Source organism: Urocitellus parryii, chromosome 2 (assembly GCF_045843805.1).
Source record: "Urocitellus parryii isolate mUroPar1 chromosome 2, mUroPar1.hap1, whole genome shotgun sequence".
NCBI classification, from domain to species: Eukaryota; Metazoa; Chordata; class Mammalia; order Rodentia; family Sciuridae; genus Urocitellus; species Urocitellus parryii.
The window spans coordinates 133,779,006-133,798,813 of NC_135532.1; the positions used below are offsets into that span (position 1 = coordinate 133,779,006).

The following is a 19,808-nucleotide window of genomic DNA, read 5'->3' on the forward strand; positions in this document are numbered from 1 at the left end:
TCTATAGCTTATACAACATCTAGTTATCACTCTGTCTATTTCAGCTTGTTCATACTAATGATTTATTCTCATTTTCTCTAGGATATAGACCTGCAGCTAACTGGATTTGATTTATAAGAGGGAAATCTACAGTCAATGGCCACCCTCACCAAATTGCTACTATGGAAAACAGAATGGTCAATAGGATATGGTCTGATAAATAGAGATGATTGAAGATGCTGCCTCAATACATGTGAAATCAATGGGAGATACTTGCTGCATGAAGAGTGTTCTGAACTTTTCCCGACCAGCTCACTTTTGAGGAATTGGAGGCATATTCTACCATTATACAGTCCGTCTCGAGTGGATATAAATACATTTGCCTCACTGTAACCAGACAGCTAGACAACTAATGTGGGATCATGGCACGGCCCAGATGCATGTGGCCAGATTACGTTTGGAGAGCAGTGATGGCATGCTTGGTACACAGGGGATTGGGCGCCTCATTGACTCTCTGTATGTTGGGATGTTTAATTCAGGCTGCCCATGTGCTCTCACAAAAATTGGATGATGTAGACCCACTGGTGACAACCAACTTTGGCAAGATAAGAGGGATTAAGAAAGAACTCAATAATGAAATTTTGGGGCCTGTTATTCAGTTTCTTGGAGTTCCGTATGCAGCTCCACCAACAGGAGAACATCGTTTTCAGCCTCCAGAACCACCGTCTCCCTGGTCAGATGTCAGGAATGCCACTCAGTTTGCTCCTGTGTGTCCCCAGAATATCATTGATGGCAGGTTGCCAGAAGTCATGCTTCCTGTGTGGTTTACCAATAACTTGGATGTGGTTTCTTCATATGTACAAGACCAGAGTGAAGACTGCCTTTATTTAAACATATATGTCCCAACTGAGGATGGTGAGTTTTTGCAGGAAAAACAGGGAGATTTATATACATAGAGATATATATTTTTTTTATTCTAACAATATTACTTGATGTGTACTGGTAGTATGCATGGCTTTTCCTGTCGGCATGTAGACATATTTTACATGCTTGCATGCCGCTCTTTCTGTCTATGTGTGTCAGTATATCTGTTATTTTTTTTTCCTGTGCCTACTCATTTTCTTACCTCCACAGCACGTATATTTAGGTAGAAATGGGCTCCTAATTTCCATTTCCTACCAAATGACTTCTGAGAAGATGCATCAACATTTCCTCATTGCATGTGCAGGCTCAACAACTTGGGGAACTTTCGCACTCAGTAAATGCAGGAGCGTATTAAGATAGATAGTGGTGTTGCATGTTCCGGCGGTCTGTGATGGAGCGCCATGTTATTTTCTAGTCTTCTATTCATTTTTCAGTAAAAAGAATATCCAAGGAATGTGCCAGAAAACCCGGCAAGAAAATATGTAGAAAAGGAGGTATGTATAAAAGTGAAAATTAAAAAATGGGTAAAAAGCTTACCAAAGAAGAATGAGACACTCTCTTCTGTAAGGATGATCTGCTGAAGCTGGGAAGTGAATGATTAGGTGATATTTGGAATTTGATGAAGTGCGGCAGGGAATAGGAAGATGGTTGAGGAGAGCTCCAGCTGAGTAAATAACATTGGCATAGCTCATTGATGATGCCTTCTGTTGTAGTGCTGGTAGCATCGGCAAGAATTCAATCTCTGCTTTGAGTTTGCTTATGGGGAAGGAGATACTCAGGGTATTGTGTTGCCTGCAAGGAACACACACAGTGCTCCCAACTACCTGATCAGTTTTGACCTCTCAATTCTTTCTAAAGAGATTCAGATCTGTGTTCCTCCTCAAATTCATCAGTTCAGTACCGAGTTTTATTTATTTATTGTTTATTCTTAGCTCCTTTCTAACATCCTATGAACTTTCTCCTCATCGGGGGATAAATTTGCCATAATTGTGGGCAATTGGCATTATTAAGTAATATTTTTTTCCAAGAGCCTTTTCATTTGCAGTTAAAATTCCAAAAGGGAACGGGATTTTTATATTTAATATTGACTGTCTTCAAATTACTTTAACATTTTTATATTTATGTTAAACAATTTAAAACATAGAGAAGAACATGATTCAGAAGCTACAATCAAATCAACCTTCAAATCATCCTCTAGCCAGATTGAGCAAATGTAGACTCTGACAGCTGCAAGCTTGCATCTGAATGTAGCTGGTCCACACTCTGTTTTTGTATAACATTCCGTAAATCACTCATAGGGAGAGGAAGATTTTCTATGACAGTAAATCACCTAAGTGTTATTTTGACCTTATTCGTAACTTTGTAGAATTTCCAATCTTCATACAGAAGTCATATTAATATTCTAGTGCTGCACATTCTCTCTCTCCCTCTATGCACTTCCAAACTCCGGGCTGGACCAAGTCAGATTTCATTACTGTATTCTTGTGGGGCAGGGAGGGTCTAAACTGTTCTGTTTTCCTGGGATTGCATTATGTGAAAGACACTTCAAATGACAAAATTCTCAACTGGGATCAGAAGTATTTGCCTTAAATCGACATTTGTCTTGTTCTTGCTCTTGTTTCTTTGGTACTACTGGTAGAATGGAATTTAACTTCCATTTTTTAAAAATGATGCCATAATTTGGGTTAAAAGCACAGTACACTTATGAAGGTGGAAATGAAGGCAACAGGGGTGTTTTAAACAACTACAAACAAGTCTTTTGTTTTTCCCCCAATGAAAATAACTGCAGTAATTTACATGCCTCCGACTAATGTACAATACTGCAGTAGTTATTATTATGCAGCTTATCAGGCATGTGTAATTAGCTAAGTGACTTTCACCTCCTATCACAAAGATGTTGATTCACAAAGTCATAAATAAAGATGCAATTGAAGAATGCATAAATAGAGCATAATACACAAAAATATGTATGATCAAGAAAAAGATAAGGGCATCAAAAGTTAAGCTAGTAAGTTAGAAAGTGACCTTTCCTCTCATACAACTTCAGAGAGAAAAGGATTTCTTAAAACTTAATTTTTCACTGTTCTTTGGATTTTTGGTTCCATCTGCTTTATAAGACAGTTGGCAAAGAGGTGTGTAGGCTATATTATTTATCTTGGCAGACTTTGAACCAGTTTATAATTGGACTGAGGACAATATCTATAGATGCCTGCTTGACTCTTTATGGATTACAGTCCAAAACTATTGTGTTTTTATATATTATTACTTGAACATTTTTTAATTATTTTGCTTAGAATATAATATATCCTTTTACTTTAAATAGGTTCTGGTCACTTATTTGCTCTTTGTATATTATCCAAATATGAAAAGCAGAGAATTTAAATATGTTTTTTCCATACAAATAGCATTTTTAAAAAACATAATAACCAACTTCAGAGTTGGCTTTAGAGTAGCAGAAAGTTTTTCTGCCCAAATCTTTATTCTTTATTCTCTACTATGAAGTGTCTATTTTGGTCACTTCCAGAAATCATTATTTTCCTGTTTCAAGAAATTATTAGTCATTTCATATCCATTTATGCATATGCTAATATATACCATATATGGATTATTAGTTCCTCAGCAGAATTCCAGATGTTTATAAATGGTGGTTCAGGAACTGTGAGAGTAGTTGTGCTGTTCTTTTTCTTGATGCCAATAATTCTGGCTTGTTATTATTTACCTTTCTTTTTGTAAAGTATGTACAGTCATTTGCAAGAGGCAGATGGACCCCTATTCCTGTGCCAAGTACACTATAGTGTGTGCATCTGAATTCATTCAGAACTACTTCCTAATTGCCAATTATAACCCTTGTAGTATTCAGGAGAGTCAGCAATGAATGAGACAAACAAAAAGAATCCTCTTCCCCTGGAACTTACATTCAAGTAATTTTACAAAGAGCCATGCATTTTCTGCACTCTGATTTATACAAAAGGAAGAAAATATTCTCCTTCATTCAAGATGTCATATTATAATTTTTAAATAGAGTTTTTATAATATTTTCCTGTGCATTTGAAGAAAAGAAAGTTTTATCCATAGATTGCTTCTCATTCTAAAACAGGTCCCAGTTGCACATTTTAATCTATCTTTTTATATTTCCCATGATAGTTTTAGCCATATGTTAATTACCCTCTCGATATTTCTTCAGGGTTTTATCCTTGCAAAATTGAAAAGTAGAATGAATTTTTAGAATAAGATGACTATCAACACTTGCACAAACAGGCGGATAGTATTATAGAAACTCAGATTTGGATGGGGAAGATATTTGCCTTTATATACTAGGTGTTTTGCATAATTTGTCCATTTAAGCATTACAACAACTTTGTGAGAAAACTATATTAGTATGCATTTTACCAATAAGTAAATAGGTTCTGAGAAGCAGTTATTTCCACCCAGTTTCTACTGCTATTAAAAGTAGAAGTATATTCTTATACCTTAATCTTGCCAATGTTAGAAAAGGTTCCATTATGTTAAATTTACTCCTATAGATAATCCTGTTGCAGAGGCATGGATCTCTCCACTCTTCTTTCTTCCTTTCTTCCTTTGCACATTCAAATACATCAAGAGTTCTTTTTATTCTGTCAGTTGACAGTATTTTAGACAGACTCAAAGTTCACCTTAATTGAATTGGGCCAAGCCATGCTGAGCAATGGTTTTCCAAAAGCATGCATGGTACCCATTTTAGTGAATGCTTTTAATATACAGACATTTTTATTACTCTCTGGACTAAAATCTCCAAATAGTCCTTTTGGGCTACTACCAAGGAGTAGCTTTAGCTGTCTAAGTTTCCCTTTGTTTCTCCAGGTTGCTGTCTTGTGAGAGTTGCTGACAAATAGCAAGGTGGTCAAATACTTGGCAGTAAACATGAGAAAGAGGAACAGGGGACCCAGAGAATCACAAATTGATTGGCTCCTGTAAACTTCAGAGTTGTGCAGCCTTGAATTCCTGCAGCACTTTGACTATTATTTGCATGTATCTTCTGAAATGAATACAGACTTTTCATTTCTATAGTCGTGAGACTTTAACCCACTCTTTCATTTACCCCAATTTTTATTATTCAGAAAGTTGGAATGTTTATAGATGGCTATGGCGTAATTCAGCATTTCTTAAGCATTTTGTTCTTGATTTTCAGGAGTATTTTAACCTCTTAACCATCCTTATTTGAGGTGACACTGAACTTGCTCAGGATATTTCCCACAAATTTAGGAGTTATTTGGTTGTTTGTTTAACACAGGGACTGATTTTTCCCTAATTAAATATGTGTAAAAATGACTACTATCACTGTCAAGGTGTTCTGGCTTTTTAAAGGGGGTTATATTCCAGAATGCTCTTCTTTCTGGCTCATACATTTCTAACTAATTTATTTATTCATTTAACAAATATTTATTGAGTGCTTACTCTATATGAATTATTACTCTAGGCCTAAGAAATAAATCACTGAACAAAAGAGGAAAAAAAAATCCCTGTCTTCCTGAAGCATATAGCCTAGTGTGTAAAGACAGATTATAACCAATAAACACAATAAACAACTAAATTGAAAAGGTGTTATAGGGTGAAGAATAACAGAGTATGGAGGAAAGAGAATGCCTATGTGGAGGCTGAATGTAATTTTAAGGAATGTGGTCAGGGTAGTCCTTTTTGGAGAAAGAAATGAAGGAAATGAGGTAGATATCTGGGGACAGAGCAAAACTGAGAACTAGTGGAAGGCTATGAGTGTGTCATTCTGTCTTGCACATTTAAAGAACAATTAGGAGTCTATCATATCTGGAAAAGGGATGGGGAGAGAAAGAGAACAAGATTCAGAATGTTCCGATTTAAAAAGAGACTGGCCAGTGTATTGATAGTAGGTCATGGGAGAACATGGAGAAATGGGGAAAACAGGAGAAGAAGGTTATATTCCAGCAAGATCTGATCATGGTCCAGGCCCAAACCACACTAGTGATGATGAAAGTGGTAGATTCTCCACATATTTTGAATATCATATTTCTTGATCAACTTGATGCAGGCTCTGAAAGAATTCTAGTTTTTCTTTTTTTTTTTTTATAAGTGGAAGAATACATTTACCATCAATTAGGATGGAAAAGGAATATAAAATGATTTATGAATTAGTTCAGTGGAAAGGTGGTAAGTTTAGTTTTGGACATGTTAAATTTGAGATGCTATTTAGACACTCCAGTGTAGATGTCAAGAAACCAGTGTCCTGAAGCAACTTTGTGCTACCAAGTGCAGGAAATATAAATTTGGAAGTAGCTGTGACAGAGAAGGTAAAGATTTTAAAGTCATGAGGTTGAATGGGACTAAATGTGTGTGTGTGTGTGTGTGTGTGTGTATGAATATATGCATATTTTCAGAGGTTTCATCCATGTTTGGCCCAGTTTGGGCCAGTTCTAAAGGAGTGCATCATGTTCACCTTATGGTATCCTGGAAATGAAAGAAGGGAAGGAGCTGGGACCCAGTATTCCCTTTAGTGCATACACCAATCATCTGACTTTCTTCCACCAACACCTCCTACCAGCCGGCAACCCATCCTTTAGCATAGAGTCCTTTGAGGCACATTTAAGATTCAAACTGTAACAGGAAGTAGACCTAGATTTTTGTTGTTTTTGTTGGCCTGGAAGTTAAGTGAAGAAAATGAATTAGAGCAGATGTGGTGATCAACTTTATGCAATTGAACTGGGGCGTGATGTGGTCTTACGCACTGGAGTAGGCCTAAGAGAGCGTGGAAGACACTTTGGAGCTGCTGCACAGAAATAATTAGTTTAAGGAGTTTTGTTCTAAAAGAGAGCAATAAAAAATGAGGGAGGAAGACAATAAAGTTTGTTTTCCTTTCTGTAGGTTAAGATGGATGAAGTAAAGAAATATTTGTGTGGAGTAGGAAAAAATTAAAATATAGAATAAAAAAAAAGAAAATATAGGATAAAGATGGCAGAACTTCTGGAAAAATATCCTTATATATATGATAAAGATGAGATTCAGCACAAAATTGGGGTTTGGGATTGAAAAGAACATGGGCACATACTTTAAATTTACATGTTGCTAGGCACAGTACATGAATACATGGATAGAAGAGGTAGTGTGATTCTATTCTCATCTGTTTCTTTTGATATTCTTTAATATATAATATTAAGGGGAAAGGTGCTAGAATTCATTAACATTGGTGAGCTCTTACTATATTCTAGGCATTTGGCCATATTAATTTATTTAAAATCATAACAATCCTGTGAGATTCTTATCCTCACTTTACAGATGGAGAGATGGAGGACCAAAGAAGTTAAGTATCTTGCTCAGATATTCATAATGTTTTGGCCAACTAACTACACATATATTTTTAGGGGATTACTTTAGAATGGAGGAATTAAAATAAAACAAAAACAGAACAAAAGAAACAACCCCAATCCTGTTTATTTGGGATTGCAGATCATATAGAAATCAGTGGCCAACTTGTTAGTAGAAAAATCACCCCACACTGAATAGTTATAAAATCTGGTTCACTTGGGGTTTGAAGATGAATGGGAAAACAAAGATTTGACTTCAAATTTGAATTTGAAGTAGCTATGGACAGATGTGGTTTAGTTTTCTGCACATTGAACAACTTAAGTTGGAACTCTGAAAGGAAGTAGATCTAAAGGGTTGTAAAGTTTTACAAGAACAACATCAATTGTTCCATTGTTTATTGACAGGCAGAGAGAGTTTCTTGAATCAGATGATTAAAAGAGCATTATAGGTGTCCAACTCAATTTTTCCAGAGAATAGATACTTTCTTCTTATAGAAACTAGGGTTGACATTGAAAACATTTAAGACTTATGCCACCAGAAAAAAGAGTTATACTATAAAATAAATTGTCTGTAGAAACTAGTCTTTCTTGTATCTTGTGCAATATTGTTCCCTTACATATTGTCTTCATAGAGAATACTATAAGCTTAATAATTATGATTCAGTCTTAGCTTTAACTGACTTCTATGGTACTTTCTAAAAGAGTTTATTGATAATTTTATGGACTTTTATAAATTTCTCCTATGAATACATTTTACCTTTTTCCTTGATGGTGGTACCTTATGAAGTAGTTTTGGACATGACTAACTTCAAAAACTCTGCTGATAACAACCATACAAACTCTTTCTGGGTTAGGACATTATTAAATTCTGGATTAGATGTGGAAGCATGATTTCTAACAATAAATCTTTTTTGTTTAATTAATTTTTGTTGTTTCTTTATATTTATTTAAAAAAATATTTTACATGACAGTAGAGTATATTTTGAAATACTACACATACATAGAATAAGTAAAACTTGTTCCACTTAGGATCCTATTATTATGGTTGTACATGATGAGGAGTTATACTGGTGGTGTATTCATATATGTGGATAGGAAAGATATGTTCAATTCATTCTATTGTCTTTTCTGTTCCCATCCCCCCACCTTCCCTTCATTCCCCTTTGTGTAGTTTGATGAACTTCTAATTTTCCCCTACCTTGTTGTGGGTTAGCATCTACATATCAGAAAGAACATTTTGTCTTTGGTTTTAGAGGGATTCGCTTATTTCACTTAGCATGATATTCTCCAGTTCCATCCATTTACTGGAAAATGTCATAATTTCATCCTTCTTTATGGCTGAATAATATTCCATTGTGTGTGTGTGTGTGTGTGTGTGTGTGTGTGTGTGTGTGTGTGTGTATCACATTTTCTTTATCCATTCATCTGTTATAGGGCACTTAGGTTGGTTCCATAAGCTCTGCTATTGTGAATTGAGCTGCTATAAACATTGAAGTGGCTGTAGTATTCTGATTTTAAGTCCTTTCCATGTAGACTGAGGAGTGGTTAACTGGGTCAAATGATGGTTCCTTCCAAGTTTTCTGAGGACTGTCCATACTGCTTTCCAGAGTACTTGCACCCATTTGCAGTCCCACCAGCAATGTATAAGTGAACCTTTTTTCCCACAACCTCACCAACATTTATTTTTGCTTATATTCTTGGTACTTGCTGTTCCGACTGAGGTAAGATGGACTATCAGTATAGTTTTGATTCATATTTCTATAATTGCTGGAGATGTTGAACATTTTTTCATATGTTTTTTTCACCATTTGTGTTTCTTCTTCTGTCTGAAGTGCTGGTGGTCCAGATTTTCTCCCATTCTGTAAGCTCTCTGTTCATGTTCTTGATTGTTTCTTTTGCTGTGAAAAAGTGTTTTAGTCTGATACCATCCCATTTATTGATTCTTTATTTTACTACTTTCGCTTTAGAGTCTTATTGAGGAAGTAGGTTCCTAAGCTGATTTGTTTTTAACTGATACATAAAGAGATAAAATTGCACATGGAGTAATGCAATGTTTGATAGAGGTGTACATTATGCAGTATTTAAATCAGGTTATACTTATCTGTTTCCACAAACACTGTCATTTCTTTATGGTTAAAACATTCATATTGCTTTCTTCTAGCTTTTTGAAATATTTAATACATAATTGTTTATAGGTAGTCACAGTTCTGTTCAATAATAACACACCAGAACCTCTTGCCCCTAACTATAACTTAGTGCCCATTGATCCACCTCTCCCCATCTCCCTTGTCCTGCATCCTCTTGTAACCACCATTCTCCTCTTTACTTCTTAAGCTCAGATTTGTGAGGTACCACGTAGTATGACTGAGCTCCTGGGCCAGGCTGACCTTCACATAGCCCTTCATAAGTGAACAGGATACATAATGGAAGACTTCCTGCATTAGTTGCCCAGGGTCGCCATAACTAATTGTGTGGCATAAAACAACAGACTTATTCTCTCCCAGTTATTTAGCTGAGATATCTGTAAAGGAGTTAAGAGGGGTTGACTCCTTCTAGAGGCTCTGATGGATCATCTCCCTGCCTCTTGCAGCCTCTGATGATTGACAGCAGAACTTGGTGCCTCTTCACTTATAATTGCACCATTCCAATTTCTGCTTCTATAGCCGCATGTCTTTCTTCTCTATGTGTGTCCCTGTGTCTTGTATATTCACATAGTCTTCTTATAAGGATGTTAATCATTAGATTTAGGTACTACCCGAATTCAGTATGAATTCACCCTAATTGCATTTGTAAAACATCTATATTAATTTGTCACTGGGTTGGTTGGCTGGGTTGCCATTACAAAGTCCATAAGCTGCATAGCTTAACAGATTTTTTTTGCTTTACAGTTTTGGAAGTTACAATCTGAGATTAAGGTGTCAGTAGAGTTATTACCTTCTAATGGATATGGAGAAAAATAATTTTAGGTCTCCCTTCTTGACTCACAGATGGCTATCTTTGATACCGCCGGTTATCAGTGACAAGTTCTGCTTCCTCACATGTTGAAGTGTGAACATTAGAGAAGCACGCCAAGGCAAGCATATAATGCAGGGTTTATTATTTTTTTATTGATTTTTTAAAAAAAATAAATGACATCAGAAAGTATTATAATTTATATTACACATATAGAGCACAATTTTTCATATCTCTGGTTTCATACAAATTATATTCACACCAATTCATATCTTCATACATGTACTGTGGATAATGATGACCATCACATTCTACCATTATTGCTAAACCCCTGCCCCCTCCCTCTCCCTCCCACCCCTCTATGCTATCTAGAGTTCCTCTATTCCTTCCGTGTTCCCCCTTCCTACCCCAACCAACCTAGATGTCCTTCAGTAGATGAATGGATAAAAAAAATGTGGCACATGTACACAATGGTATATTACTCAGTAATAAAAGAGAATAAAATCATGGCATTTGCAGGTAGATGGATGGAGTTAGAGAAGATAATGCTAAGTTAGCCAATTCCCCAAAAACAAATGCAGAATGTTTTCTCTGATATAAGCAGGATTTATTTAAAAAGGGTAACATAGACTTCTCCCAGGAGGGAGAAGAGGGCCATAGCTGGTATCCTGGTATCCCAAGAAGCAGGTGTTCTGCACTTTTTATATGTTCTAGGCTTCCTTTGTTCTCCTTCCTTCATAGGTGAGGAGGCCCAGAATGCTCATTGGGATGGCCAAAAGGTGGGAAACAGGTGGGCTAAAGGGGGAAGGGCAGGATAGTGTAGCCCAGGATGCATTAATTAACAACTTTACAGCTCCCTGTAGGGAAGGGCAACTCCTGAGGACAGGTTACCTTAGCAACAGGTTGGAGCCTGGGCGGGTTCTGGATAAGGGTGGAGGAAGGGCTCAGAAGGAATTAACACTTCAGTCCCTCAGCAGACAGTCTCCAACTTGCCAGACTCACTCAAAATTGGCCTCCTTGAATCACCTGACTCGATTTACCTATCTATACTGACTGCCTGTCTAATTCTGGTTTCCTCTTCTCTTTTTATCTCTTCACGTGGCATTCATAGGTCTGTGTTCAAATTATTGCTCTCCCACCTTTAAAAAAATAAAGACACTAGGTATATTGAATTAGAACCCAATTCATCTTGACTCTGTAATGCCTCCTCTTGTAATGCATCACAACAACACTATTTCCAAATAAGGGCACATTCTAAAATATTTGTATGGACTAGAACACACAAATTTAGGGAAAACAAAGAATAAACAGGATGCTATCAAACTGAAAATCTTTTTCACAGCAAAGGAAACATTCAAAAACATGAACACAGAGCAGAATTTTCATGTTCTGAGGATCAAAATGGGCTTAAATTCTTAAGACACCAAGGACACTTTGGCTTTTTACTGTAGCTCCATAACTATCTCAAAGTTATGCAATCATTGTGCCTATTTTTAAAGGTTAAAACATTATTGCTTATTAAGATTCGATAGCTTGTCCAAGTTTGGTGTGCTGAGGCTCCTGTTCAAATCAAAATCAAATGTTGTGTGATATCCATCTTCACCACAACGTTCCTTCTGACAAACATGGATTCTCTCTGCTCTCCAAGATTTTAAAATTTCTTTCTAAGTACTTTTCCATCAAGATAAGATTAGTCCAATATATTTTTAAATACTCAAGAACTGAATTTGTGTAGACAAAGTGATTCACATTTTTTTTACATTTTTTTGAATTTTAAACATTTTATCCAGATGGCTGCTTACATGCAAAGTTGTTTTCAGTCAAAATTAAGATCTTATCAATGTAAAACTGTTGTAGCATTAATTTTCAATTCTGTTTCATTTACCAAAATTAGGTAATTTTGACAAAGTTCTTTTTAAAATAATTTTTAATCCAAGAGCTACTTGTTTCTTTATTCTAATCCTGTTCATTCAGTATCTAGGTAACAAGATCATTAGAGAAATATGATGAATAATTTTCATTAGCACCTATAAAATGTTGCAAAAATCAGATTTAAACAATGACAAAAAATAATCTAAATAGAAAAGGATCTGGAGTCATTGTTACAGTAATTACAATTTTCAAAAGTAGAAAATCCAATGAGGCAACAATGGCTATAGTTGTCTACACTCCACTTTACTCTTCCTCCCTTTACTTTGAGGCAAAGGTCATCTGAATAGTTACCCCCAAAGGGAAATGAAATAGCCTCTCCTAGTCTTGGAAGGATGCCCCAGACATCTTCCATTTATTTATTTTTTCTTCTCACCAGAGAGTTCCTGTTCTGTTCTCCCCAAAACCTTCTGGACTCCTTCTTTAGAACCTTCTGTCCCAGTTCATCAAAGTGGGAAGTGTTACGGTTTAGATACCCAGTTTCCCCCAAATTGCATGTGTCAAACAGTGAGAGGATTTTCAGAGGTGAAATGATTGAGTTATGAAAGCCTTAACCTTATCAGTGGATGAATACATTGATATGGATGAACTGGGTACTAACTGTGGGCAGGTAGGATGTGACTGCAGAGGTGCATCTAGGGTTTTCATATTTTGTCCCAGGAGACTGGAGCTCTCTCTCTCTCTCTGTTTCCTGAGGAGCTTTCCTCCTCCACATCCTCCTGCCCTGCCTGATGTTCTGTCTCACCTCAGGCTCAGAGCAATCGAGTAGCCCATCTGTGCCAAAGAATCCCTGAGTGCCAAAGAACTGTTCCTCCTCTAAAATTGTTCTTTTGGGGTATTTTGGTCACAGTGCTGAAGAATCTCACTAAAACAGGAAGTAAAAGGAAGAGGAGGGAATAGGGGCAGAAGTATGAAAAGCAAAGGGGTGACACTGGGACAAAAGTGTAACTCTGCCAAATTGCAGTAGTAAGTTGCTCCAGGGAAAGGAAGAGGGAGCGCTGAGGAATTATAAGAACAACATATGTATGCTTTCTAATTTGGACTCTAGGCCTCCCAGGAGCAGCTATGTCCCTGTGGGGCATCTCTGGGAACAGTAATGCCCATTGCTAGCTCTGATGTCCTTTGCTCCTAAGTTCCCACCTTCTGTCTACCTCAGCTCACCATCGTTCCTCCAGTGAGCAGTCAGGCTTCCCTCAACACTTCCATCAAGAAGAATTGGTATCTTTCTGTGGCACGCTAATTTGCAATCCAAGCACATCCTAAAGCGTCTGGGCTAAGCCAAGCAGCCTGTGAGTGCCTCTCTTCACTTACCAGCCTCCCCACCATCACATGGCCCAGATTCCCCTGTACCGGGCACCACCTGGACAACTCAACTCCTCTGTGTACATATAGATGGAGGCTCCACTTACAATAGAAGGATTCCTTTTCTCCTTTTTTGCAAAGTAGGGCAAAGGGGATTCTGTTGCTTTACTTTTTTTTTTTTTTTTAGTAGGGAATTAACTTTGTTTCAGTGAAAATTAAAAACATAAATAAATTTGGATTTTGAGGATAGATTTTATTCTATAATGATCACATTCAATGTTTTGTATTACAAGTGACTCTGAAAGAGTAGGGCTGATATATATATCTGTGTGTGTGTATATATATATATATATATATATATATATATATATATGATCATCTATATAATCATATTATGTATATAATTTTCCCCCATTTGTCTTTTATGAAGACCTTTGGCTGCCTGTACAGTTTAGCAAAGATCGTTCTCAGAGGAAAACATGAAACACATGAAACCCTGTGGAATGTTTACTTACCGGGGCCTCAGGTTGTCATTAAGTAGAATCTTGAACAATCACAAGCATGATTTTTCTTTCTTCATAGATTATTGTTCTTTTTGGTGTCACTTGTGCTTTGCTCTGCCTTGTGTTCTGACAGCACTACCTCAGCTTTCATAGCCTAGTGTTCCCCCCTCTGTCTCTCAGCCAGAGAGCTTCCTGCAGGCAGAGCACCCTGCCTGTTCACTAGAGGCTCAGCTGGGCAGCCATGTCCTTTGTCCTCAGGGAAGATACAGCTCCATGACACCCTGCCAGTAACAAGAAACAAGACGTTTGGGTTGAGGTTCCTGTCACAATTATCAAGTAAAGGTGAGCTTAATATGTATTAAAACCTAAAAGCCAAAGAATAGCTGCTCCTGTTAAAAAAAAAAAAAAAAACAAAACTGGTAATGATGCTGATATTTGGCACTGTGTTCCCTATAATAAAACATTTAATTAAATCTTTAAATGTGTATGGAGCACGAAATATGCACATCAGAATAAAACACATCAGGCATAACCAAAACTATAATTATATCAGTCTTGTTGCCTGAGCCCACCTTAGTTGCTCTGCCAAGAAGCAGTGGTTTAAAACTTTGTATCCATCTGTTTTTTTTTTTTTTTTAGAAAAGCCTATACCATACCTGCATAAATTTCTTTAAAGCTCAGAAATGCTTTGGCTATTGATGCAGCAGCTGCTGAATTACTGATTACAGGCTGTTGCTTCCAGAGGTAAATTAACAGCTACCACTCAGGGTTCTTCTCTCCTTTTGTGCAAAGCCCTGGGCAGACCCCAAAGATACTGAGAAGAAAAAAGCTTTCAAGAACTACCCTCAGGAGAGCTCACTAACTGCTGGAGGAGACACACACACACACAAAGCAAAAATCAATGTGTAAGAGCCCCCAAGGAAGGGAGGCAGGGCAGGGTGGAGGGGCATCATAGGAGTCTTTGATTTAGAAATGTCTTTAATATAGAAGGTTGTCCCCAATATGAGCACTGATGGATGAATACTCTGGTGTCTCCATGCCTTCAAGGCTAGTAGATGCTATGTGACCATTTCCTGTTAACTCCAGTTTGAAATACTTTTGAGCACAGGATTTCTTTGAGTAGAAGCATGTATATGTGTGAATCTCCCCCCAACACACTTCTTTCTCTCCAGATATCAATTGCTTCCTCTTAGTGCTCTAACTTTATCCAGCATTAGAAACACTACTTGCCCACTTCTGAGATGCAGATCTGATCTGCCATGAGTTAGAAAATGTCACATACTCACTTGATAAAAGTCAACTTTGCAGTAGGCTCAACATGAGAGTCTCCATGGTGAATATCCCATGATAGCTTAAGTCTATAGACTTTACTCAGAGGTAACATTTTAAGTGTTATGTTTTGAATAACTGAGATTGCTAAAGAGATAGACATTAAACAAATGAGGCTGTTACTCCTCAGGAAACTCTATAGGACATTCGTGAGGGAACATCTCAGAGAGATGGCAAAGGCATTGCTTATCCTGTCACTCAGGACACCTGCAGATACTGTCTTCCCCATTGGTACATCCTTTCTTCTTTATCCATTTCCTTACTCTAACCTACAGCTTTTCCTATTTGTTGCCTGGGCCATTATAACAAAATCAATCATATCATCCTTTTCTTAATCCCTTTAAGGATTCCCTGTTGCTGTTAGAATAGGTATAAAACTTACCGTGCCTTACAAGATTCCACATGATGTGTCCTGTCCCATTTTTGCACTCCCCTTCCTAATATATATATATATATATTTCCTCTTCCCTCTACATTCCATCTTTGCTAATCTTTGGATTACTGGAATAGCCCAAACTCTTTCTTACACCAGAACCTTTGCCACTTACCATTCATCTTTAATGTACAATACCTACCTCTTTTCATGTCTGGCTTATAGTCTTGGCAAAGTACTTTCTTGTGAAAATAGCCTTGTCTGACCACCCAATGAAGGCAACTTCACCCTCTTCCTTCTGTTAGTTTTTCATATTTCCTTCATTATATTTTTACCTTTCTATAAAAATCATCATGCTCACTTATTTGCTTAGATGTTTACTCTCTGTCTACCCAAGAACATTTCTCTTGTTCACTGATAAATCGCCAGCACTCACAAGGGATTCAACAAATACTCATTGAAAACACAAACAGCCTTAAGAAGCAATGCACTTTGTTGGAAAGAGCCTTCATCTTCCACAACCTGCATTTATTTGAGTAACACAGCACCTGCTATCATTCCTCACCACACAGAGTCAACGCTGTTTCTTTCAGCTATGCAATCACCATTTGTTTATGGCAGAGTGCCCCCAAAATGAAGAAAATTTCAAATCCAACATCAGAGTCCTTAACTAAGAAATAACAGTGTTCAATGGCTCGCTGTCTGACAGATATAACCTGGACACTGTCGCAGGGGCCCTTGAGGCCAAGTGGCTGCCAACAGCCGAGGCTCTTGGCTCTCTGCCTGTGCATGTTACTGCCAGCCTTATTGCCTCCATGCTGAATTTATATTTTAATACAGGATGCCAACAATGCATTTGTGTAATAGAAGCACTAAGAATGAATTTCCTTTTCCAGGTCAGAAGCTTCATTTTCCTTTCCAACCTTCTATTTTAATTTCCTTTTCCTCTTACTCTATACCAGTTTCCCTCTCCTGACAAATATATCTTCTCTTCTAATTATTTTCTTTACTTTCTCATTGTTCTACCATCTACCACTGTGAAGGGACTTCTCTCCACTCTTTCATCTGAGGCATTCTCATTGAGATTGTGGAAAAGGCAGAATCTGAATACTGTGCTAGGTGGATTGATTGAAGGGGCTTTCTATATGCCATGTTATAGCCCCTCTGATGGTCTGGGCTGGAGATCTCATTCCTGGTCATTCTTTCAGTCCATCTTTGCCTTGTTGATGTGTCAGTGTTATGTTGTCCTGATGTTCTTTTATTAGATATTAACTACAAGATTTTCTAGGGAAAGACACAAATTACTTTATAAAATAGAGCAAACCAGAGATTGAGACTTTATTGTATGCCTAGCACAAAGGGAGAGTTTTAAAACATGGTTATTGCCTAGCGAATGTTGATTTGGGGCACAGCAGAGAGTGGGCTGCCACCGCTTGGATCTCTGAGATAAATGGAGAGACTAGTAGATTTTCTTATAAATAGAGACCAAATTCTGGACACTTACAGTTGTAGAGTTGTGATGAGAACATCATTGACTTCAAACCTCCAGATAATAGGTGCAAGAGATAAATCTGTCAATAAAATAAACTAGATAAGTGTCTCAGAATACATGTGGAACTGATAGAGAATAGGGTGTTAGAATTCTGGCAGGGCTGGCTTCATGGCCCAGTGAGCCGTGCAGACAAACCAATACCTGAGCTTGGAATGGCTCCATACTTGGTTAAACAGTATATTGTCATCACCTTGAAACTATTAATCAGTTTTGAACAAAGGGTCCTGTGCGTATTTATTTTACAATGGGTCCTTCAAATTATGTAGCCAAACCTGCTTCCTGGTTTTTTGGGCATTTTCTCCTATAGCACAACAGTAGGTGCTCATATAATTCTGAGAGGTGGTGGAATAGACACCCTACCCTGTGCCTGTTGAATCATTACATTGAAACTTTCAACTAAAACACTATGACCATTATAGTTCCCTTGATATCTAAGGAGGAACAATAAAAACCAGACAGATTGTAACTTGGAGGAAACAAACAAACAAACAAAATCTGTTCTCCTCTCATTCTTCTTGTTTAAAATGCATTTGCTCATTCTATGATCAAACTGTATCTAATAAGTCCCACAGTTTTAAAGGTTTTATGTATTGTTTCATTCTTATCAGACACCTATGAAATAGCGACAATGAGGATCACTTCCTTTTGGAGAAGAGATGTGAGGCACAGGTAGGTTAAGTTTCCACGGCTAGGAAGGGACAGAGCCTCGATGCAAAGCCAGGCTGCCAGCTCCATTGACTGTGCTCTTAGCCACTGAGTATAACAAGCATTAGTGAAGTTTGTTTAGTTGCTCAAGAGAGAGGATGGCCAAGAGTTGTCTTGGATGAGAATTGATAAGAAAAGGTTGTCGTGGTAATCATGATTGGAATGGACTGTAAGGCAAGGGGAAGTGGCCCATCCACTGAGGAAGAGGATGCCTGGGAAGAGCGGAAGAGAGCTCCACTAGGAAGAGAGTAGGATGTGATCAGAGGTGCAGTGAGAGATGAGTCTGGTGCTCCAGGCAGCATCCAGATCTTGGCCTGTGAGGATGTGGCGTTTTTCCCTAAGCACAGGTAGGTCATTGAAGGACTTAAGTACAGCTTGATGTGATCAGATGCATACTGTAGAATGTTTTCTCTGATTCCGTGCAAAGAATCTAAGGAGAAGGAACCTCTGTAGAGACTGGTTACAAGCTGACCATGGGCATATAATGAGGGTCTCACTAGGGAAATAGTTGTGGGATGCAAAGGAAAAAATGAAAAATGAGATGTTTCTTGGAAGCATGGTAGGGCTGGGGACTGATTGGTTGCTGGAGAGGGCTGAGGAAGGGATGTAACCTCAGAGGCCTCCAAGATGTCTCACTGCCTGTTGCCATTCTTCTGACCTGCTGCCCTTAATTCCTTTCATGCGCTTCTGTGACCTGGCTTCACAGGAGCAGGAAGGATAGCACAGTGACTGAGTTGGGGTAAGAGAAAATTAAACTGGAGAAAAGCAGAGGTCTCAAAAGCAGAGGAGAAAAAAGGGAGAAGACCCCAGAAAACCATTGAAGGGCAGGTTGGAATACTAAAGAATTTTTAAATAACCCATAAGCTGGTTATGTGGTCAATGCCTGAAAATGCTATCATGTATATGGATGTATTTTACTGAGTCATTAAAAAACAAAAAGAACTTGGGAGAGAGAGAGAGAGAGGTATGTCAGAATAGGACAGAGGCACACCAGTGAAAGGTGGAAACAAGATGGAGGAAGGAATTGTGACTCTACCTACCCTTGACTGGACACGCTAGAAAATGAGGAGAAAGAAACACATAGGCAGCAAACTGTCAATGGGAAAGAAAGCAAAATCGGTTAGCCAAATGCAGATTGCTAAGAGGAACAGACAGGTACATAATTTATGTAGATTTGTATTAATGACTAGACAAATAAGCATAATTTTTCAGAACATGAGTAACTCATAGAATATATATTGATTGAATTCAACATGCATTTTTTTTTTTTTTAACATTTACCATGTGGCAGGCTTCTTACTACAAATCCAGTCTGTACAGGTTAGTGACACATAGACATGCAAGTACTGCACTCAGGTACTTAAAATCTAATTTAAAGGCAGGTTATAAATAGTCAAATGTGTGTACTATAAGACCAGGAAAGATATCCGGGTGGAAGAGTCGCTATAAATCTCCATACAAATTCAGTTACTCAATAGGTTAGGGGCACATCAGGGAGTTTTCTTAAAGAAATAATATTTTGGATCAACTTTGAAGGATGGGTAGACATTCAACAGTCAGAGATGTAGGACCTTTTTCCTGCAAAAGGAAGGCATTGCAGTTAGAAAGTTCTGGAGACAAGTGTCCAGTTGGTTGGGTCACAGAAAATATGGAATTATTCAAAGCCTTCGAAATTAAAAGATGAGGAATTTTACTGTCAAAGTATGCATTCATGATTTTGGTGCAAGGGGATAAAAAGAAGAATGGTTTCAGCACAGAGCAGCCAGGAAGTGGGAAGGGTGGAGAATGGATTATAGGAAAGGAGCCTGGCTGAGAAGTCATGGTCCTCTAGTTGTATGAAAAGTGACTGACAGTCGCAAAGAAAAGATGATAGATTTGAGACACATTTTAAAGCAGAACTGGAAAGTGGCTGTCTAAGGGAGTAGATGGCGAGGGAAGAGGCAGTGGCA

At 37.8% G+C, this 19,808-nt stretch overlaps 1 protein-coding gene across 6 annotated transcripts in view; it reads left to right on the forward strand.

Annotated features, from left to right (window-relative positions):
* The first annotated feature begins 401 nt into the window (after window positions 1–401).
* The window catches only part of Nlgn1 (neuroligin 1), a 649,761-nt gene continuing 630,354 nt past the window's right edge, over window positions 402–19,808 (forward strand). For 3 of the 6 annotated variants that reach the window (XM_026382927.2, XM_077794173.1, XM_026382931.2), the window contains exon 1: window positions 402–894. In XM_026382927.2, the coding sequence (XP_026238712.2) occupies window positions 402–894 (493 nt within the window). Of the gene's footprint in view, window positions 895–1,337; window positions 1,398–19,808 lie in introns of all 6 variants that reach the window. The other 3 variants (XM_026382925.2, XM_026382928.2, XM_026382932.1) reach the window with 2 other exon arrangements.